This window comes from Pongo pygmaeus, chromosome 15 (assembly GCF_028885625.2).
Source record: "Pongo pygmaeus isolate AG05252 chromosome 15, NHGRI_mPonPyg2-v2.0_pri, whole genome shotgun sequence".
NCBI classification, from domain to species: domain Eukaryota; kingdom Metazoa; phylum Chordata; class Mammalia; order Primates; family Hominidae; genus Pongo; species Pongo pygmaeus.
The window spans coordinates 99586538-99610821 of NC_072388.2; the positions used below are offsets into that span (position 1 = coordinate 99586538).

The 24284-nt window shown below is 39.6% G+C and overlaps 1 protein-coding gene across 5 annotated transcripts in view; it reads left to right on the forward strand.

Moving 5' to 3' along the window:
- Positions 1 to 24284, forward strand: part of WDR25 (WD repeat domain 25) — a 155184-nt gene that overhangs the window by 126644 nt on the left and 4256 nt on the right. For all 5 annotated transcript variants that reach the window (XM_054448334.2, XM_054448332.2, XM_054448333.2 and 2 more), the window contains one exon: positions 22660 to 22830. In XM_054448334.2, coding sequence (XP_054304309.1) covers positions 22660 to 22830 — 171 coding nt within the window. The remainder of the gene's footprint in view (positions 1 to 22659; positions 22831 to 24284) is intronic.

The window sequence follows — 24284 nt, forward strand, 5'->3', positions numbered from 1 at the left end:
TGGCCACGGCGTGGGGGAACATGAGGTCCCTCCCTGCATGGCGAGGGGAAGAGTCAGTCTCCACAGAGTGCATCCTGATGGGAACTGCATGGGGGCTAATGAAAGACTCACAGAAGAAGGAGCTAATGATTTTGCTTGCCACATTGGGAGGCTTGGCTGGCAGAGGGTTTCAAAGGATACATAGGAGTTTTCTAGGCAGCAAGTCAAGGTAGGGTATTTTAGGCATAAGGAATGTATAAAGGCACATAGGCACTAAAGGGCACAACACATGAGGGAATGGTGAGGGTTTTTTGTTGCTGGAGAACACTCAGTGTGTGTCTGTGAGTGTGTGTGTCTGTATGTATGTGTGTCTGTGCATGTGTGTGTGTCCATCCATGCATGTGTGTGTGTGTGTGTGTGTGTGTGCATGCGCATTCAGAGGGGAGTTAGGAAACAAGGTCAGCTTGGCTGCCCATGGTGGCCAGTGCAGGGCCTCCACCCTGGCCATTTTTAGGTTGTGACCCAGAGCGGAACACCCCAAGGGAGGCTTTAGAGATAAGAGAGACCTCCCTAGTCACGCCCAGCGTGCTGTCACCATTGCTTTTAAAGTGTGTCCCCTGGGATCCTGAGCCAGCTCATCAGTTACACCTGAATATAAAAGGGAAAGGTGTCCTCCCCCGTCCCCCGCATGTGGTTATTAAAGCACGCCATCTTTAAGCCTCATTAAGGAGTGTTAAATGCTAATGAATTTAGAGAGAGGGGTGTCTTGGGGCCTCTGTTTCCTTGGAAACATTTGAAAGCAGGTGCTTTATAATGAGCTGTACCTATTTAAAAGTGAGCCGTGAGGGCCACTTTGATAGGCTGGATCTCAGCTGCAGATGGGCAAGTGTGAACAAAGCCAGTGGAGGCCAGTGGAGACGCTTTGTGCTCTGTGAAATATCATTTCTCTGGTGGTTTCTATAGAAACCACTGGTACCTAGGTAGGAGAATTCTGGGCTCCCTGGCTTCACTTACACATCACAACCTTGTCCCCAGCCCTGGCCACCTCAGCCCCAGTCCCCGAAGACTGCTGGATTCCCATTGGCAGAGTGGGGTTGGGTTCTGGACAGATGGGACAGATGCATGCTACCACAGGTGTAATTCGCTTTAAGTATGTCTGTTCTGTACCCACTGCTTGATTTCAGTTGGTCCCAACTCTGCTTATGATTTCAGGCCCAGCTGATAAGAAGAATTAACATTTGTGGAGCTAATTCCTCCCCTCAGAGCACTTTAAATAAACTTTTTATTATTGAAAAATGTAAATATATACCAAAGTAGAAAGACTAATTAATGAACCTTTATGCAACCAGCATCCTGTTTTAACAATTATAAAATTATGGCCATGCTTATTTTATCCATAATCCTACCCATTTCCCAATAGTCTCCACCCTCCTCACCCTCACCACTGATTATTTTGAAGCAAATCCCAGACATCCTGTCATTTTATTTGTAAATACTTTTGTTTCTTTAAAAGGTGTGGGCTTAAAAAACTGTTATCCCATCTAGTAATTTAGCAATAATTCCTTAATATCATCAACTCTGTAATCCATGTTCAGATTTCCCTGGTTGTCTCATAATTTGCTTTAAACAGTGGCTTGTTCAAATCAGGACCCTAACATTTGATTTCTAAGTCTCTTAAGTCTATAGATTTCTTTCCTACTTTCTTTTTCTTATAACTTATTTATTGGGTAATAAATCAGTTATTTGTCCTGTATCTTTCTGACTGTATCCCTCTGATGTAATTTAACACATTCCTCTGTTCCTTCTGTATGTCTTATGAACTGGTGGTTTCATCTTAAAGCAGGTCACTGGGGGAGCTTGTGAGTCTGCTGCTGCTTCCAAGACTCATCCCTATTGTATGTATCAGCATTCCTTGTTGCTGAGTCATAGTCCGTTGTATGGACATACCACAGTTTGTTTATCCAGTCACCTGTGGATGGATGTTTTGAGTTGTCTCCAGTTTTTGGCGGTTATGAGTAAAGCTGCTGAGAACGTTCATGAACAGGTCTGTATGTGAATATACATTTTCCTTTCTTTGGGTAAATAACTGAGAGTGGAATTGCTAAGTGGTGTAGTATATATATATTTAAATTTTTAATAAGTCACCAAACTGTTTCCAAAGTGGTTGTACCATTTTGCATTTCCATTAGCAGTGTGGGAAAGTGTCAGTTGCCTCACATTCTCACCAACACTTGGTGTTGTCAGTCTTTTTCATTTTAGTTATTTTAGTGGGTGTGTAGTAGTATCTGATTGTGGCTTTAATTTCTTCTCCCTGATGACTAATGATGGTGAACGTCTTTTTGTGGGCTTATTGACCATTTGAATGTCTTGTTTTGTGAAGGATCTGTTCAAAGTTTTTGCCTATATAAATTTATTATTATTGAGTTCTAAGAGTCTTTATATATTCTGGAATTATTTTCTCCTATTACATAGGTTTTTGTGTTCTAAGAAATCTTTACCTATCCTAAGGTTGCAAAGATTTTCTCCTATGTCTTCTTCTAGAAGTTTCATAGTTTTTGCTGTACATTTATTCAGGGCTATGGTATATTTTCAGTTAATTTTTGTTTATGGTGTGAGGTAAGGTTGATGGTTATTTATTTCTTCCACTATGTGGGATACCCAGTTGTTTTGGCACCATTTGTTGAAATGACATTATTTTCCTCATTAGATTGTTTTTGGAGCCTCGGTGGGAAATCAATTTGCCACATAAGGATCTCTTTCTGGCTTGTCAGTTCTGTTCTATTGATTGATGTGTCTGTTATTTTACCAATACCATACTCTTTTGGTTACTGTAGCTTTATAATAATTTTTGAGATTGAGAAGTTTAAGCCTCAAACTTTGCTTTTCTTTTTCAAGATTTTTCTGGCTATTCTAGGTTCTTTACATTCCTATTTCAATTTTACAATCAATTTATCTTTTTCTACAAAGATATCGATTGGGTCCAATCTGTAGATCAATTTGGGGATAATTGACATCTTAATAATGTTGAATCTTCTTATCCATGAACATAGTACATCTCTTCATTTATTTAGCTCTTCTTTAGTTTCTGTCAGCCGTGTTTTGTAGTTTTCAGTGTTTGATGTTACACATGTTGTATTAATTTATTCCTCAGTTTCTCATGTATTTGGATACTAATGTGAGTGGAATTTTATTTTTTATTTCATTTTCCAGTTGTTTGGTATTAGTATATAGAAATACTATTAACTTTCTTTTTAAAAAAATAATTTCAACTTTTATTTTAGATTCAGGGGATACACGTGCAGGTTTGTTACCTGGGTATAATGCATGATGTTGAGGTTTCAGGTATGATTGATCCCTTCACCCAGGTACTGAGCATAGTACTCAATAGTTAGTTTTTCAACCCTTGCCCGCTCCCTCCCTCCACCCTCTAGACTGCAGTGTCTATTTTGCCATCTTTATTTCCACAAGTACCCAAAGTTTAGCTTTCACTTATAAGTGAGAACATGGAGTATTTTTGTTTTCTGTTCCTGCATTAATTTGCTTAGGAAAATGGCCTCCAACTTCATCTATGTTGCTGCAAAGGACATGATTTCATCCTTTTTTATGGCTGCATAGTATTCCATGGTGTATATTTGCCACATTTTCTGTATCCAATCTACTGTTGATGGGCACCTAGATTGATTCCATGTCTTTGCTATTGTGAATAGTGCTGTGATGAACACGTGAGTGCACGTGTCTCTTTGGTAGAATAACATTTTCTTTTGGATATATACCCAGTAATGGGATTGCTGGGTTGAATGGTAGTTCTGTTTTATGTTCTTTGAGAAACCTCCAAACTGCTTTCCACAATGGCTGGAATAACTTACATTCCCACCAACAGGGTATAAGTGTTCTTTTTTCTCTGCAGCCTTGCTAGCACCTGTTATTTTTTTTGACTTTTTAGTAATAGCCATGCTGTCTGGTGTGAGAAGTTATCTCATTGTGATTTTGATTTGCATTTCTCTGCTGACTAGTGATGTTGAACATTTTTTTGTATTTGCTGGCTGCCTGTATGTCTTCTTTTGAGAAGTGTCTATTCATGTCTTTGGCCCATTTTTTAATAGGGTTATTTGTTTTTTTGCTTGTTCAATTGTTTAAGTTTCTTATAGATTCTGGATATTAGAGCTTTGTCAGATGCATAGTTTGCAAATATTTCTCCTATTCTATAGGTTGTCTGTTTGCTCTCTGGATAGTTTATTTTGCTGTGCAGAAGCTCTTTGGTTTAATTAGGTCCTGCTTGTTAATTTTTGTTTTTATTGCAGTTGCTTTTGAGGACTTAGCAATAAATTCTTTCCTAACGCTGATGTCCAAAATGATGTTTCCTAGGTTTTATTTTTATAGGATTCTTAAAGTTTGAGGTCTTACATTTAAATGTTGAGTTAATTTTTGTATATGGTGAAAGGCAGGGGCCAGTTTCATTTTTCTGTATATGGCTAGCCATCTATCCCAGTACCATTTATTGCAAAGGGAATCCTTTCCCCATTGCTTATTTTGGTTGACTTTGTTGAAGATCAGATGGCTGCAGGTGTGCAGCTTTATTCTGGGTTCTCTATTCTGTTTGATTGGGCTATGTGTCTGTGTTTGTACAGTACCATGTTGTTTTGGTTACTGTAGCCTTATACTATAGTTTGAGGTCAAGTAATATGATGTCTCCAGCTTTGTTCTTTTTGCTTAAGATTGCTTTGGCTATTTGGGCTCTTTTTGGGTTTCATATGAATTTTAGAGCAGTTTTTTCTAGTTCTGTGAAAAATGATATTGGTAGTTTGATAGGAATAGCATTGGATCTGTAGAGTGCTTTGGGCAGTATGGTCATTTTAATGATATTGATTCTTCCAATCCATAAGCACAGAATGGTTTTCTATTTGTTTGTGTCATTTATGATTTCTTTCAGCAGTATTTTGTAGTTCTCCTTGTAGAGATCTTTCACCTTCTTGGTTAGATGTATTCCTAGGTATTTGTGTGTGTGTTTTTTTTTTTTATGGCTATTGCAAATGGTATTGCAAATGGGATTGTATTCTTGATTTGTTCTCAGCTTGAATGTTATTGATGTATAGAAATGCTACAGATTTTTACACATTGAATTTTTATCTTGAAACTTTACTGAAGTCATTTATTAGTTCCAGGAGCCCTTTGGCATAGTCTTTAGGGTTTTCTAGATATTGAATAATATCATCTGTGAAGAGAGATAGTTTGACTTCTTTTTTTCCTATCTCAATGCCCTTTATTTCTCTTGCCTGACTCATTCTACAAAGCCAACATTTCATACCAAAACTTGGCAAGAAAAAAGAAAACTACAAGCCAATATCCCTGATGAGCATAGATGCAGAAATCCTCAACAAAATACTAGTGAACCAAATCCAGCAGCACATCAAAAAGTTAATTCACCATGATCAAGTAGGCTTCATTCCTCGGATGCAAAGTTGGTTCAATATATGTGAATCAACAAATGTGATTCACCACATAAACAGAATTGAGAACAAAAATAATATGATTATCTCAATAAACACAGAAAAAGCTTTCAATAAAATCCAACATCCTTTCTTGATAAAAACCCTCAAGAAACTAGGCCTTGAAGGAACATACCTTAAAATAAAAAGAGCTGTCTATAACAAACCCACAGCCAACTTCATACTGAATGGGCAAAAACTGGAAGCATTCCCCTTGAGAACTGGAATAAGACAAGGATGCCTACTCTCACCATTCCTAATTCAACATAGTACTGGAAGTCCTAGCCAGAACAATCAGGCAAGATACAGGACTCTTTTATATGGACTGTGTATCATGTGACCTTACTAAAATTCACTTCTTAGTCCTTGTAGCTTTTTCCTAGATTACTTAGAAATTTTAATTTACATGATCATATAGTCTGTTACTATTTTACAGCTTTCTTTCTAATGCATGTGCAATTATTTATTTTTCTTGCTATATTACAATGACTAGAACTTTCAGTACAATACTGAATAGAAATTGTGAGAATGGACATTTTTGTCTTGTTTCTCATTTTGTAGGGAAAACAATCAGTCTTTTACCATTAAGTATGATGTTAGATGTTGATTTTTCATAGATACCTTAAGTCAGTTTAAGAAAGCTACCTTCTATTCTTAGTTGTCTGAATTTTTTAAAAATCATATATTGGTGTTGAATTTTGTCAAAAATGATTTTACGACATCTATATGTTTTCCTATGTTCTGCTAATATGTTGAATTACATTGATTTTTTTAAAGTTAAACCATATCTTTCCTATTTGGTTTTATGATATATTGTCCTTTTATAGAGTTTAATTCAAGTTGCTAATAATTTGTTAAGGATTTTTAAAATCTATGTTAATGAGGATTATTGATCTATACATTTTTTCCTATATTCTTTGTCTCATTTTGATGTGAGATTAATATTGACCTCAGAAAAGTGAATTGAGAAATGTTCTCTACTTATATTTTTGAATGTTTGTGTAAGACTGGTATTATTTCTTCCTTAAATGTTTGATAGAATTCAGTAGTGAAGACATCTGGACACAAGACTTTCTTTGTAGGTGGATATTGAATCACAAAAAAAATTAAGTATGTGTAATGTGGGCCATTCAGGTGTCCTATTTCTCCTTTAGTTGTTTTTGTTATCTTTTATCTTCTAAGGAATTTTTCCATTTTATCTAAATTGTCAAATTTATTGCCCTAAAATTGTTTTTAACTTTATTTTTTAATGGCTGTAGTGTCTTCATTTCTTCTTGTTGATCTGAATGCCAATCTGGTATCACTACCCCTCAGGCTGCAGAACTTCCTTTAGCATTTCTTATAATACAGGTTTGTTGTGGGGAATTCTCTGTTTTTGTTTATCAAAAATATCTTTATTTTTCCTTCATTTTTGTCATGTCCTGCCCTTTTTATACTTTTATGGAAATATAACTGACATACAATAAGCTGCACATATTCAAAATGTACAGTTTAAGTTTTGACATATGTATACATCCATGAAATAGTTACCACAATCAAGATAAATAATGCATCCATTACCTTCAAAAGTTTTTGTGCCCCTGTGTTTACTTCTAGAAGTTGTATAGTTTTGGGCTTCATATTAAAGTCTGTGATCTATTTAGTATTAATTTTTTGTGTATGGTACAGGTATGGATGTAGTTTCGTGTTTTTGCCTATGGATAATCAAATTTCTGCAGCATTTGTTGAAAACAATATCCGTGCCTTTACATCTCTGTGGAAATCAATTGGCTAAATAGATTTAGGTCTATTGTTGTACTCTCTCTTCTGTTCCATTGATGTCTTTTTTTTTTTAATTAAAAATATTTTTTTATAGACTGGTTATGGTGGCTCACACCTGTAACCCCAGCACTTTGGGAGGCTGAGGTGGGTGGATCACTTGAGGTCAGGAGGTCGAGACCAGCCTGGCCAACATGGCAAAACCTGTCTCTACTAAAAGTACACAAAATAGCTGGGCGTGGTGGCGCGTGTCTGTAGTCCTAGCTACTCAGGAGGCTGAGGCAAGAGAATTGCTTGAACCCGAGAGGCGGAGGTTGCAGTGAGCTGAGATTGCACCACTGCATTCCAGCCTGGGTGACAGAACGAGACTCCATGTCAAAAAAAAAAAATTAATTTTTAGAAACAAGGGTTTCACTGTGTCATCCAGGCAGTGGCACGATCATGCCTCCTGCAGCCTTGAACTTCTGGGCTCAAGCGATCCTTCTGCCTCAGTCTCCTGAGTAGCTGGCACTATAGATGTGCACCACCACACCTGGCTAATTAAAAAAAAATTTCTTTTGGCCGGGCACAGTGGTTCACGCCTGTAATCCCAGCACTTTGGGAGGTCAAGGTGGGCAGATCACCTGAGGTCAGGAGTTCAAGACCAGCCTGGCCAACATGGTGAAACCCCATCTCTACTAAAAATACAAAAATCAGCTGGGCATGATGGTGGGTGCCTGTAATCCCAGCTACTCGGGAGGCTGAGGTAGGAGAATCACTTGAACCCGGGAGCCGGAGGTTGCAGTGAGCCGAGATCGCGCCATTACACTCCAGCCTGGGTGACAGAGCGAGACACCATCTCAAAATAATAATAATAATAATAATAATGTAAATTTTTTTTTTTTTTTTTTGTAGAGACAGGGTCTCGCCATGTTGCCCAGGCTGATCTCAAACTCCTGGCTTCAAGTGATCCTCTTTCCTTGGCCTCCCAAAGAGCTGGGATTACTGGTGTGAGCCACTGCACTGGCCCCATTAATTTATTTGTCTATCTTTATACCATTGTTTTCATCATTGTAATATTATAATGAGTCTTGAAATCAGCTAGTATAAGTCTTCCACCTTTGTTCTCTTTCAAAGTTGTTTTGACTACTGTAGGTTCTTTGCATTTACATTTCAATTTTACAATTGCTTTGCCAATGTATGCAAAAAAAAACTGGCTTGAACTTTAAATGGTATTGCATCTCATCTGTAGAGCAATTTGGGAAAGAATTGTACCGTTAACAATTTTGTTTCTTTCAACCCATAAGCATAGTATACTTCTCTATTTACTTAAATCTTTAATTTTTCTCACCAATGTTTTATAGTTTTCATAGTGTAGGTCTTTCACATTTTTTGTCAGATTTATCCCCAAGTATTTGTATTTTGATGCTATTGTAAGTGGTATTTTAAAATTTCAGCTTCTGGTTGCTCATGGTTAGTATATAGAAAAATTGTGGCTATGTGAATTTTCACCTTGAATTCTGTAACTCTTCTAAACTCATTTATTAGTTCTGGTTGTTTCTTTGTAGATTCTATTGGATTTTCTATATAGATAATCATGTTGTCTGTTAATAAAGTCAGGTTTATTTATTCTTTTCCAATCTAGACACTATCTGTGTATCTCTATCCTCTCTCTCATCTATTTTCTCTCTTCATCCCTCCCTCCCGTCCTCCTTTTCTCCTTCCCTTCCTTCCTTTCTTGTTTCCTTATTGCACTGGCTCAAACCTCTAGAACAGTGTTGTCTAGAAGTGGTGAGAGTGTGCATCCTTGCCTTGTTTCTGATCATAGAGGGAAAGTATTCTCTTTCAGTTACATATGATGTTAACTAGTTGTTTTGTACATGTCCCTATCAGTTTGAATGCACTCCCTTTTATTCATAGTTTGCTGAGAGTTTTTTAAAAATCATGAATGAATGTTAGATTTTGTCAAATGCCTTTTCCTATTTATTGAAATGATCATATGTGGTTTTTTTATTCTGTTAATATGGTGGATTTTGTCAATTGATTTTCAAATATTAGAACAGCCTTGCATTCCTGGGATAAACTTCACTTGATCATAATATATTATTCCCTTTATATAATTTGGAATTATATCAGCTAAAGTTGTGTTAGGAATTTTTGCATCTATGTTTATGAGGGTTGTTGATCTGAACTTTTTTTATTGTAATATCTTTGTATGGGTTTGATATCAGGGTAATTCTGGCTTCATAGAACGAATTGGGAAATATTCATTCTCATTTTCTGGAAGAGTTCATGTAAAAATTGACATTATTCCTTAAATGTTTGCTAGAATTGATTAGTGAAACCGTCTTGGCCTGAAATTTTCTTTGTGGGAAGATTTGAAATTTTAAATAAAATCTACTTAGTAAATATAGGGCTATTCTGATTTTCTATTAATCTTTGAGTGACTTTTGATAGCTTGTGCCTTTCAAGAAATTTGTCCATTTCATCAAAGTTGTCCAATTTTTTGGCATAAAGTTTTTTATAATGTTATTTTTAAAAATCTGTATAATCTGTGGTGATATCACCTCATTTCTCTCAGTGCTGATATTGGTGATTTTTGTCTTCTTTGTTTTTTACTCTGATCAGTCTAGCTAGAGGCTTATAAATTTATTGATCAAGTATCAGATTTTCGTTTTATTGTCTTTTACTCTCTTTCTTTTCTTTTTACAGAAGTCATTGATTTCTTTTCCTATCTTATTTCCTTTCTTTCACAAAAACCTTGAATTTAATTTTCTTTTTCTAGTTTCTTAAAGTGGAAGCTGAGGTCATAGTTTTGAGACTTTTATTCTTTTCCAATATAGATGTTCAATACTGTTGATTTTTCTCTAGGTATTTCAGCTGCACTACCCAAGCTGTTGATATATTGCATTTTCATTTTCATTCAGTTCAAAATACTTTCTGATTTCCTTTTGGTTTCTTCCTGATCCATGATTTATTTAGAAGTGTGCTTGTTAGGTTCCAAACACTTGGGAACTTTTCAGATGCCTCTTTGTTATTTTTTCTAATTCAATTCCATTGTGGTCACAGTACATACATTGTATATTTGAATTCTTTTAAATTTATTTAGATTTTTTTGATGTTTTAAAATATGGTCTATCTTGGTAAATGTTCTGTGTGCACTGAAAAGAACGTGTGTTCTGCGGTTGTTGGGTGCAGTGTTCTATAAATGTCAATTACATCAAGTTGGTTGATAGTGTTATTTAAATTTTCTATATCCTTTCTGATTTTTCTGTCTATTCTATAAGAGCTGTGCTATACTTTGAACGTATGTATCCCTCCAAAATTTATATGTTGAAACTTAAACCCCAAAGGGATGGTATTAGGAGGTGGGGGCATATAAGGGGGAGATTACGTCATGAGGGTTCCACCTTTGTTAGTGTAGTTAATGCCTTTATAAAAGGGCTGGAGGGAACAAGGTGGGCCCTTTTTTACTCTTCCATCTCTTCTGCCATGTGAGGACGAGCAAGAAGGTGCAAGCCCTCACCAGACACCGAATCTGCTGGCACCTTAATCTTGGACTTCCCAGCATCCAGAAATGGGAGAAGTAAATTTCTATTATTTATAAATTGCCCAGTCTAAGGTATTTTGTCCTAGCAGTAGGAATGCACTAAGACAAGGCTTGCAATTTGTGTCTGTAAGAGTGGATTTGTCTACTTCCTTTTTCAGTTCTGTTAGTTTTCCTGCATTTATTTTGAAGTTGTTACCAAGTGCATACACAATTAGGATTATTATGTTCTCCTAATGAATTGATTCTTTTATCATTGTGAAAGGACCCTCTTTTTTTTTTCTTTTTTTTGAAACAGAGTCTCACTGGGTTGCCCAGGCTGGTCTCAAATTCCTGAGCTCAAGTGATCCTCCTGCCTTGGCCTCCTAAAGTGCTAGGATTACAGGCATGAGCCACTGCGCCCAGCCATGAAAAGACCCTCTTTATCCCTTTATTCTTTACTTTGAAATCTACTTTGGTATTAATATAGACATTCCTGGCTTATTTTAATTATTGTTAGCATGGCATATCTTTTTTACTTTTAACCGATTTGTATCTTTATATTTAAAGTTTGTTTATTTTAGGCAGCATATAGCTGGATCTTGCTTCTTTATTTTAAACCTGTCTAACAATCTCTTCTTTCGAACTAGGTTGTTTGTCTTGTTTTAATTTGTTATGATTATTGATATGGTTGGGTTTAAATCTGCCACCTTGCTATTTTTTTTTATTTGTTCCATCTCTTCTCCCTCATCCATTTTTTTCATGTGGATTAATTTAGTATTTTTATGATTTCATCTTAATCTTTTTTGTTGCTTTATCATCTGTGGCTTTGTGTTGTGGGGTTTGTTTTTTTAAAATGATTGTCTGCCTTTAAGTCATATTATATCTCTTTTTCTGTAAGAATCTTAGAGCAGTATTCAGATTTTCAATTTCTCCCCTCAGGGTCTTTGTGCTATTACTGTCATACATTTTTTACTCTTACATGTGTTACAATCTCCAACATTGTTATTATTTTTGCTGGAAGTAGCCAATAATTTTAAAAATATTTTAATAATAAAAAGATATCTATTTTCCTACATATGTATTATTTCTATTGCTTTTCATTTTTGGATGTAAATTTAGATCTGGTATCATTTTCTTTGTGCCTTAAGGACTTCCTTTAACATTTCCTGTATTTTTGGTCTGCTAGTGATAAATTATTTCAGCTTTTATTTGCCCAAAAAAGTCTTTAGTTTGTCTTTTGTCTAAAAGATATTTATGCTAGGTAAAGAATTTGGGGTTGATGATTTTTTTCTCTTCCAGTACTTTAAACATGTCACTCAATTGTCACTGGTTTGCTCTGTTTCCAACGAGAAGTCTGCTGTATTTCTCATCTTTGCTTTTCTGTATGTAATGCATCTTTTCTCTGTCTGCTTTTTAAGATTTTTCTCTTTACCATTGGCTTCGAGCAATTTAAACAATGGGCCTTGGTGTAATTTTTCTCTATGTTTCTTAGGCTTTGTTAGTTTCTTTTATCTGTGGGTTTATAGTTTTAATCAATGTATTATAGTCGTTTATCTGTGGGTTTACAGTTTAATCAAATTTGGAAAATTTTTGTTCGTAGTTTTTTCAATTTTGTTTGTCCCCGAAACCCCACCCCTTATCCCCCTGTCTCACTTACATTCATATTCAGGTTTTTTGGATTTATTCCATAGCTCACTGATCCTCTGTTCTTCCATATCTTCAAATTTAGTAATCATATCTTATGCAATTTCTAATCTATTAATAGTGGGGCATTGTTTTATATCACTTCTACATGTTTGATTTGGGTCTTTAAAAGATATCTTTCATGTGTATTATCCTTAACATTCTCATACTGTCCGTTACCTTCTTGAGCATACAGTATATAGTCATAACTGATTTATTGTTCTTTTCTATTTATTATTATTATTATTTCTGGGACTGAGTCTCACTCTATCACCCAGGCTGGAGTGCAGTGGCTTAATCTTGGCTCACTGCAACCTCTGCCTCCTGGGTTCAAGCAATTTTGCCTCAGCATCCTGAGTAGCTGGGATTACAGGCGCATGCCACCACACCTTGCTTTTTTTTTTTTTTTTTTTTTTGTATTTTTAGTAGAAATGGGGCTTCATCATGTTTGCCAGGCTGTTCTCGAGCTTCTGACCTCAGGTGATCCACCTGCCTCAGCCTCCCAAAGTTCCGGTATTACAGACATGAACCACCACGCCCGACCTCTTTTCTATTTATTCTATCATTTGTGTCACTCATGGGTCTGTTTCTATTGACAGATTTTTTTTTTTTTCATTATGGGAAGCATTTTCTTACCTCTTTCCAGGTCTGGTAACTTTTGATTGGATGCCAGACATTGTGAATTTTACTTGTTGGGTATTCAATATTTTGTTGTCCTTTACATATTTTGAGAGATTTTTTTGGATGCGGTTGTATTGCTTGATAACGGTTTGATTTTTCTGAGGCTTGCTGTTAGGCTTTGTTTGGTGGAACAAAAACAACCTTTAGACTAGGGCTAATTTTGCCTCATTTCTGAGGTAATACTCTTGTGAGTACTCTATCCAATGCCCTGTGTATTTCAAGGTTTTCCCCCTCTGACTGGTGGAAAAATGAATGATTCCTAGCTCTGTGTGAAACTTGGCAATTGTTTTGCTTATTCTCTTTTGGTGGTTCCTTTCCCGGTGTGTGTAGTTTCCTCAGATGAATGCACTGATTAGTATTTGTGTTACTTGTTATAAAGAAAGGAGCGTTAATGCCTCCAGGTAAAATCGTGGACTTGTATGGTTTCTCCTTTCAATTCCATCAGTTTTTGCTTCATGTATTTTGAAAGTCTCTTATTAGGTATATACATATTTAAGGTTGTTATGTCTGCTAGATGAATTGACACTTTTACATTTTCATTGTATTCCTCTTATTCCTGGCAGTTTTCCTTGTTCTGAAGTCTACTTTGCCTGCTATTAATATGGTCACTTCAGCCTTCATTTGGTTATTTTTAATATGGTATATTTTTTCATCCTTTTACTTATAAGCAATGTATTTTATTATATTTAAGGTGGCTGTCTTGTAGACTAGATACAGTTGGATCTTTTTAAATGTTAACCTGAAAGCCAATTGGACAATCTGTCTTTTAGTTGGAGATTTTAGACAATTTATATTTAATGTAATTACTGCTATGGTTGAATTTGGCCTGTCATTTTATTATTTTATTATTTGTCTCCTCTGTTTTTTTTTTTTTTTTTTTTTAAGGAGATGGGATCTCACTCTGTCACCCAGGCTGAAGTGCAGTTGTATGATCATAGATCACTGCAGCCTTGACCTTCTGGGCTCAAGCAGTCCTCCCACTTCAGCTTCCCAAGTAGCCAGGACCACAGGCATGAGCCACTGCACCTGACATATCTCCTCTGTTTTTTTTTTTTTTTTTTGAGACGGAGTCTCGCTCTGTCGCCCAGGCTGGAGTGCAGTGGCACAATCTCGGCTCACTGCAAGTTCCGCCTCCCGGGTTCACGCCATTCTCCTGCCTCACACCCGGCTAATTTTTTGTATTTTTAGTAGAGACGGGGTTTTACCATGTTAGCCAGGATGGTCTGGATCTCCTGACCTCGTGATCCGCCCACCTCGGCCTCCCAAAGCTCCTCTGTTTTTATTCCACTTCTTCTTTTCCTGCCTTCTTTGGATTATCTTAACATTTTTATTATATCATATTATTTTATCTATTAGCTTTTTGGCTATGTCTCTTTGTATTATACCTTTAAATTGTTGCTGTAAGGACTACAATACACATGCCTAATTTTTCACAATTCTACTTATTGTTAATATTTTACCACTTCAAGTAAAACATATGATTCTTCTAGGCCTGTAATCCCAACACTTTGGGAGGCCAAGGCAGGAGGATCATCTGATGTCAAGAGTTTGAGAGCAGCCTGACCAACACGGAGAAACCCCATCTCTACTAAAAATACAAAAATTAGCCGGGCATGGTGGCACGTGCCTGTAGTCCCAGCTGCTCCTGGGGCTGAGGCAGGAGAATCACTTGGACCCAGGAAGGCGAGGTTGCAGTGAGCTGAGATTGCGCTACTGCACTCCAGCCTGGGCAACAGAGCAAGACTCCGTCTCGAACAAACAAACAAAACAAACATGATTCTTCTAACCAGATAAGCCTTTTTACTCCCTACCTTGTATGTTAAAATTGTGATATGGATTACATCTACATGCATTGAAGATCCTCTTCCCAGACAATGCTATATATTTTTTTCAAGAGTCATACGTATTTCATATAACTTAAGTGGAAAAAAATGATTTTTTATATTTAATTAATCGTTTACCATTTTTTGTTGCTGTTCCTTCATCCCTGAAGCTCCAAGTTTTCCTCTGGCATTATTTCCTGTCAACCTGAGGAACTTCCTTTAGCATTTGTTTTAGATAGATTAGGTCTGTTCGTGACAAATTCACTTAGTTCTCCTTCATTTGTAAAGGCCTTCATTTTATCTTTGTTCCTGAAAGATATTTTTGCTGTCTGTAAAATTTTGGGTTGACGCTAATTTACCACTTGCAGTATGTTCTGCTGTTTTCTGGTCTCCATAGTTTCTGATGATAAATTTATGGTATTTCAAATTGTTCTCCTCTGTGTAATTCTTCATTTTTTTTTCCTGGGCACTGTCAAGGTTTTTTCTTTGAGGTTTTTAGCAGTTTGATTGGGATATGCAGAACGTGGTTTGTATTGTGTTTTTTCTTTTTAATTTATCCTCTTTGTGGTTGCAGAGTCTCTTGACTTTGTAAATTTGTGACTTTAACCAAATTTGGGAACACTTTACTCAATACTTCCTTAAATATTCTTTTTTTTGGGTGCTGCTGTCTTCACCTTCTCCTTTAAGAACTCTGTTGATGGCCAGCCGCGGTGGCGCACACCTGTAATCCTAGCACTTTGGGAGGCCAAGGCGGGCAGATTGTCTGAGCTCAGGAGTTCGAGACCAGCCTGGTGACACCCTGTCTCTACTAAAATACAAAAAATTAGCCGGGTGTTGCAACGTGCGCCTGTAGTCCCAGCTAGAGGACGGGAGGCTGAGGCAGGAGGATCGCTTGAACCTGGGAGGCGGAAGTTGCAGTGAGCCAAGATCGTGCCACTGCACGCCAGCCTGGGGGACAAAGCGAGACTCCATCTCTAAAAAAAAAAAAGAACTCTGTTGACAAAAATATTTAAGCTTTTGATATTATCCCTAGATCCCCAAAGCTCCGTTTATTTTTTCTTCAGATTGATCATTTGGGCAGAATGACGGATTTATTTCAGAATGTTTGCTGTCCATGCCCACTATGTACTGCCTTAATCCAGTCAGTCTTTGGGTCAACATCAGGAGTTAAAACACAAAAGTGAATACCAACTGGGAACCTCATCTGCCATACTGGTCTTTATTCAAATTTTGACTTCCTTTCCAACCCACCTGCTATTATTGACTTTTCAAAGTCTTCAGGTAGTTGCTTTTAAAATTTTGTCCAGAGGTTTTTTTTTTTTTGTAATTTATAGGGGGGAGAGAGAGAGAGAGAGATGCATAGTGGGTTTACTCCATTTCAGGTTTACATTAGATTTATTCATTTTAAAATTTAGAATTTTTTTCTATCTGGTACATGTTGCATAATTTTAATTGCTATGTCTTCTAGTTTACTAACGGTTTCTTTTGCAGTGTCTCATCTGCTGTTAATCCCATCTAATGTATTTTTCATCTCAAACATTGCATACTTCATCTCTTGAAGTGTGATTTGGATCATATATGTATATATGATTCATTAAAAGTTATTATAACTCCATAACATATGTTTAAGAAGGTAGAGGAGAGACTGACCATGGTAAGTAGAGATATGGAAGACTATCTCTATATCTATATATAGTCTTTGTATCATATATGTAGTCTATATATATATACATGTAGTCTATATATAATATATAATCATATATCCAAAGACTCTCTCTCTATATAGTATATATATAGTGTATATATGGTATATATATAGTATATATGGTATATATATAGCGTATATATATGCAGTGTACTATATATAGTATATATAGTATACTATATATACTATATATACAGTATACTATATATACTATATATACAGTATACTATATATAGTATATATACAGTATACTATATATAGTATATATACAGTATACTATATAAAAATATATACAGTATACTATATATAAATATATAGTATATATATATACAGTATTTTATATAGTCTTGGTCTATTATTATCTATGTCACTTCTGGCCAGTTTAGCTGGGTTTAAGAACCATAATCCAGGTGCTGAGTTTGCTGTTTGTTTCCACACTCCTTCTGTGGACAGAGCTGGGAAATATTTTTGTTGTGAAGACAAAATGTATTATTGTTTATACTGATTTTTCCAATTCAAATTTAGGATTACAGAATTTACTTTTTTGTTTTTATATTTTAAAAATCTCTTTTATGCTAAAATTTTTAAATTTCCATCTGCCTTAACACATTTCTTTTATATATATTGACACTAACAATGAAACGACCGAAAACACTTTAAGATTTCTTGCAGTTCTCTTTGTTCACAATGTATATCTAATTAGGATTTACCACCATATTGCCGGTTTTCTCTTAATAATGTATATTCAACTAACAATTGACCATTAAATTACTGTGCTTCAGGTCTTTTAAAAGAAATCTTATTTGTGCAGTTAAGCTACCAAATCAATATGTGGTTAATTTTGTTTGCCTAATTTTGCTTTCACATTTTAGAGATTGCTTTTTAAGTTAATTTTGTTGCATAATTTAATAAAATGTGTATATGGGTCCAGAGAAAGGATTGGCAAACTACAGTTCATGGGTCTTATCTGGCCTGTGACCTGTTTTTATATGGTCTTTGAGCTAAGAATGGTTTTTACATTTTTAACCAGCTCCTACAAACACACACACACACATACACACACAGAGAGAGAGAGAATTATATATAACAGTGACTATATATGGCCTACAAAACCTAAAATATTTACTGACTGGCTCTTTACAGAAAAACTTTGTAACCCCTGTTCTAGAGTCAAATCTGCAAAACAAGGTACATTTTGAGAAATCATCCATGTTCCACCTCTAACCCTGTCTCCTCCATTCTGCTCCCCTCCCTTCCTGTTTTTGTTTTTGTTTTTTTTTTTGAGACGGAGTCTCACACTGTTGCCCAGGCTGGACTGCAGTGGCTCGATCTCGGCTCACTGCAAGCTCCGCCTCCTGGGTTCATGCCATTCTCCTGCCTCAGCATCCCAAGTAGCTGGGACTACAGGCGCCCGTCACCATGCCCGGCTAATTTTTTGTACTTTTAGTAGAGACGGGGTTTCACCGTGTTAGCCAGGATGGTCTCGATCTCCTGACCTCGTGATCCGCCAGTCTCGGCCTCCCAAAGTGCTGGGATTACAGGCGTGAGCCACCGCGCCTGGCCCCCTCCCTTCCTTTTAAGGCAGTCTTATTTATTTACTTATTTTAGTTTCTAGTTTGTCTTCTTATTGCTTCTTAGTGGAAGCAAACACACACACATGTTCATATCACCTTTCTTACTTTACACACTTTTTTTCTCCCACTTTGGATTTTTTTCACTGAACATTGTGTCCTGGAGATCGCTCCGTAGCAGGATAGGTTCCTCATTCTTTTTTACAACTGCATAGTGGTCTAGAGTATTAATGTACTAGAGTTTATTCAGCCAGTCCTTTCTCGATGAACATTGGGTTGTTCCCTGTTTTTTATTTTTACAAATAGTGCTGCTTTCAGTGGCATTGTGCTTATATCTCTTTGGGATTTTGCCAGTGTAAGTTTAGGATTAGTTCTTAGAAGTGGGGTTGCTGGGTCATGCATATTGCCGAGTAACGACGCATATGTTATTTTGCTCAAAGTTGTCTAAATCCTTTCTGCACAGGGCTTGTACCATTTGCATTTCTGGCAGCCATATGTAGATACCTAACACCCCTAGAGCCACCTAACAAGGGTGTTGCAAAACTTTGGGATTTTGTTAATTTGATAGGCAAGTAATGGTATCTCTGTGTGATTTAAATTTTCATTGCTTTTGTTACGAGCAAAGTGGAAGGACCATTTCCTTTTTTTTTTTGAGCTCTGTTTACTTGCCCGTTTTTCTGTAGAGCTATTGGTCTTTTTCATCTATTTTTAGGGACTGTCTATGTATTACAGATAGTGACCTTTGCCTGTAATAGAAGTTGTAAATATTTCTCCTACTTGTCTTTTTTACTTATTTATTTACTTGCTTGCTTTCTGCCATCCCAAAATATTTTTTTTTAATTATTATTGTTTTTATATAGTCCAGTTTATTCAACTTTTCTCTTATTGCCTCTGGGTTTGGAGTCATAGCTGGGAAAGTTTTCCCTAGTACCAGGTTGTAGAGAAATTCAATCATGTTTTTTCTTATAGTTATGGTTTACTTTGTTTAATGTAAATGTCAGTTGCTTTTGATAGCCACCATCCTATGTGACTGGTGACTTCTGCTTTTGCGAGTTTAAACCAAAGCAGTGGGCCCTGTGCTACCTTTCCACTTTGCCTTGCATCTTGGCATGGGAAGAAGACAATGCATTTATTATTGAGAGTTGCCCAAGATCTCACAGCTCCATCCTAGGGACTCTAGCTCTGGTTGGCTGGGGAGGAGAAGGTTTACAAGCATCGGGCTCGTATGCGTCAGGCATTTAGCTGGGCACACCACCCTTACTTCCTCAGCTGGAGGTCCTGTTGTTACCCCTACTTTACAGGTATGGAGACTGAAGAACAGACGGAAGTTACTTGCCCAAAATTATGCAGCCAGTAATAGGCTGCCAGGCTCAGGTCCCCAGGGTGTCTGCCTAAGTGCTTGGGCCCTCCCACTTGGCATCTCACCCCTGCTCATCCAAGGGCCAGGAGAGGCCCCACCCACCTCTGGGCTCTTGTGAGGCTGCAGCGCGGAGCACAGTCCTGCTGTGCTCCCACCTCCCACCAAGGTCTTGAAGCAGCTTTCCTTTGTCTCCATGTCTGAGGGGCAGGGCAGGGGCTGGCTCAATCAGGGCCATGGGAAGGACCTGTGAGTGAATGTCATCTCACCCGGGGGTCCTGGGAGAGCCAGTGGCAAAGGTTTTTGTGTGTTGCCTCAGCCCTGCATGCCAGGATGTTGCTGGGAGCCGGAGGACCCTGGATTGCTACTTTGAAAGTAGTCGACCTTTTGTTCATTCACTCATTCATTTATTCATTCGCTCACTTATCCAGCATCAATTTGACACACCTTACTGATGCCTGCAGGGGGAAGACCCAGTGCTAGCCAAGGGTGACCCAGAAATGTGGGCAGCAGGGCGTCTGTGCCAGGAGCTCACAGTCCTGCGGCGTAGGCAGGTGGCTGAGGTGGGCAGCTAAGGGAGCACAGGGTTGCGTGTGAGCCCAGAGCAGTGCCTCCCCACCTCCTGTCCTTCAGGTCTGGGTGCAGAGGACTGGCAGCATGGGGTGAGGGATAGCTGGGTGCATCCGCCAGTCCTTTCTGAGGACCAGGAGTACTTAGAGGCTCAGAGGTGTGGTTGGGGCCCTCGTGTTGATGACTCAAAAACTAGACCCAGGAAGGGAACGAACCTTCCCCAGGCACATAGTAAATCTGTAGTGGGCCAAGATTGGAGCTCAGTGACCACCCCCAACCCCGTGCACTCTGGAAGTGGCAGGAACCCAAGGCTGCTCTGGATGAGTCGGCAGCAGCCCAGCGTCCCCCAGGTTTGCTGGTGGGCCGAGTGGTGGGCAGATTGTAGGGACATAACCCCTGCATGTGTCATGATCGATCTTCTGTTCTCCCCAAGACCATGTCCCTGCTTCTCTACCAGGGGCCCGCAGTTGCCAGAAGAGTCTGAGTGAGGCTCCCTTTTGGATCCAGCTCATTAGGCTCGGGTAGTACCGTCCCATGCCAGCTGTTGGTGTAATTAAGGTTGCCATAAAACCCACCAGCTAGACACACAAATGGCTCCTTTGCTCTTTCCTGAGGCATGAGCAGTAGTGAAGGCGAGTGAATCATGTTCAGCGGCGATCACTTCAAAGGCCAACCTTCCACTTGCAGCCACATTATTGGCAGGGATTGCCCATAACATGGCTTGTTTCCCAGCCATTCACTTTTATGACACCCTAATGAATTGGGCCATTTCCATCCATTCTCAGAAAATGTATGGAACAACTGTTTTGGTTCTCCTCAAAAAGTTTGTCTTGGGAGGCAGGTGGTGTGTTGGCAGGGGCACGCAGGTAGTTCTTGGCTCCTGGGCAAGTTGCCTGTCTCTGAGACTTCATGTCCACCGAGAGAAGCTACCTATGGGGCTCTTGTCATGAGATAACTTATGTGAACCCCCCCAGCCAGGCGTCGGCACCTAACGGGCACTCAGGGAGTGGCAGGGAGGGCCGTCATCTTCCTCATCTTTTCCCTGGGTCAGCCTCTTAGGGATCGAAGTGTTGAGGCTGATGGGGGCTGTGATATCAAGGCCACGTGGGAGGATAGAGCAGGCACGGGCATGCAGAATCCAGTGCGTGGAGGAAGGCAGGCAGCCGTGCCGTGAGGGGCAGCTTGTCTCCCTGTTCTGCATTCAGAAGACTGTTTTTTCCACCCCTGGATCATTCTTTAGGCTTCAGGGGGCCCACTCTGAAATCTCCCTAGTTGAGAGTTGCTTTGGAAGAGGCTCAGAGAAGAACGGACATCTGTTGCCCACCCTCCCCCAGGAATTACAGAGGCAGGAATTGGCCAGCAGGAGAATGAACTGTGGGTCCCAGGGAAGCCGTGGGGGTCGGAAGAGGCTCCACCATGCCCTGGCCATGTGACCTTGAGCAAATCCCTACCTCTTCCTGGGCCTCAGTGAACCTCATCCAGAGAATGGGTCTCAACCTCCTCCTCCTCTAACCTAAACTGAAATTATGGAGTGACACGTTTAATGTGAATTTGACGTATACATTTTAAGGAGGATGACAGAAAATATGTCTGCAAAATTTGAAAGGTATGAATTCCAATTAAAAAGTCAAGATGGCTCATTTTGAGCTGGCGGGGCCCAGGGACTGAACGGTTTATGCTGCAGCCACATGGTGGCGCCCCAGGAACTGGTAAAGGGACCGGCTGGCCCCTGCGACCAACTTGAGACCTTGCTGCGCTTCCATGGCTGCGAGTGGGTGCCCAGCATGTTATTTCCATATTGTAATTAAAGTCCTGTCCTCTGTGAGTTTGTTAAGTGGAGCTACTTGCTAGTCCTGGTACTGGGACCCTTCTCCATCCCCCCACCAGAGCTGGATACTTGAGAGCAGAAGCTGAATGTGATAAAATCCTCTAAGAAAGCAAAACAACTGCTCAATACTTAATAAAGTCAGTTTATGAGACAGGAGACTGTGAAGTATCGGTGATGATGCTAAAACAATACAAAGTGTTGTTAAAGCTAAAATATGTCCTGTGATTCTGGCTTTATGGTCTGTCCCCAAGCACACTTGCTCCTGCATTACTGTGGCTCCTCTGGGACAACAATCTGGGACTTTGCAAGCTATGAATTATGTGACGTCTTCAGAAGCAAGACCCACTCAAAGCATGACCCCAGTGTTGATGGATGTCAGCATGCTCTCGAGGTGCCCTTGGCGAGTCAAGGGCCCTTCCCTTAGCGCTTTCCCTGGGATCCTGCTGCTCTCAAGGGGTGATAGGAATGCCTCTCTGGACCCATGTGGCAATAGAGCAGGGGGGCTGAGAAGTTGACAGACACTGGACTGGGCGTGGGGCAGGAGGGTCCATGATTCCATATATGGCTTGGGGGTGCTGCTCAGCCTGGGTGTGTGTGGCCCAGCATAAACTTCACTAAACCTGCCTGCCCCCTGGGTCCTTGGCCTTCCCTGCGTAGGCGCCTGTCCGTGCTCCCAGGCCTGCCAGCATGACTGGTGTCCACTCTTGCAGGTGATGAGAAGCTACAAGGCGACCATCCAGCAGACCTTGGACATCCTATTCCTCCGGGAAGGCTCCGAGTTCCTGAGCAGCACAGATGCTTCCACCCGGGACTCGGCTGACCGCACCATTATTGCCTGGGATTTCCGGACCTCTGCCAAAATCTCCAACCAGATTTTTCACGTAAGAAATCCCATTTGGCATTGCTGTCAGTTTCAGCCACAGAGCGTATCCATGTAGTTCTGGTCTGTCTGAGGTCCCAAGTCCCTTCTGTGGGAGGAGGCTCGCTGGACTGAAATCTCCAGGATGGGGGTAGTCAGGTCTCGGCCTGCCGCACACATGGAGAGCTTGCTGTGGGCTTCCAGATGCAACCTCCTTCTGCTCTTCTTGTGCCAGCACAGCCACCTCACAGGGTAAGGGTCTGGGGGGCAGTTCAGTCCAGATCAGTGGGGAACGTGGCAGTGCAACCTGAGAAACCCCACCCTCCCACTGCCACCACAGCCAGCTACTCAGAAGGGGTTTCTGACCCTCAGTGGCATTGGCAGTTGATGTAGCCCAGGAGTTCAGAGCAGGGGCCCCACAGTTAGAACACTTGCATTAAGGTTCTGGATTCACTAGGACCTTACAAGGCGGAGAGCCTTGGGCCTGCTATTTAGCCTGTTTGATTCTCACTTTCTTCATTAGAAAATAGTTTTGAGAATTAAGAGAGACAGAGAATGCTTGTAAAGGGTATAGCACAGTGTCAGGTACAGGGAGTGCTTCTGTGCTTTAACTGTCATTACCACCACCACCATCAACATCACTATCACCACCAGTGTCATCACTGCCACCATCATCATCACCATCAGTACCACCATCAGCATCACTGTCTCTATACCCACCACAACCACTGTTGTCATTGTCACTACCACCACTACTGTCATCACCACCGTCATCACCACTACCACCACCATTATCACCAGCACCAGCACCATCAGCATCACTACCACCACCAGTGTCATCACCGCCACCATCACCAGTACCACCATCAGCATCACTATCTTTATACCCACCACCTCCACTGTCATCATTGTCACTACCACCACTACTGTCATCATCACCATTATCACCACCACCATTATCACCAGCACCATCAGCATCACTATCTCTATACCCACCACCACCACTGTCATCATTGTCACTACCACCACTACTGTCATCATCACCATTATCACCACCACCATTATCACCAGCACCATCAGCATCACTATCTCTATACCCACCACCTCCACTGTCGTCATTGTCACTACCACCACTACTGTCATCATCACCATTATCACCACCACCATTATCACCAGCACCATCAGCATCACTATCTCTATACCCACTACCTCCACTGTCGTCATTGTCACTACTACCACTCCTGTCATCACCACCATCATCACCACCACCATTATCACCAGCACCATCAGCATTACTATCTCTATACCCACCACCTCCACTGTCGTCATTGTCACTACTACCACTCCTGTCATCACCACCATCATCACCACCACCATTATCACCAGCACCATCAGCATTACTATCTCTATACCCACCACCTCCACTGTCATCATTGTCACTACCACCACTAATGTCATCACCACCATCATCACCAG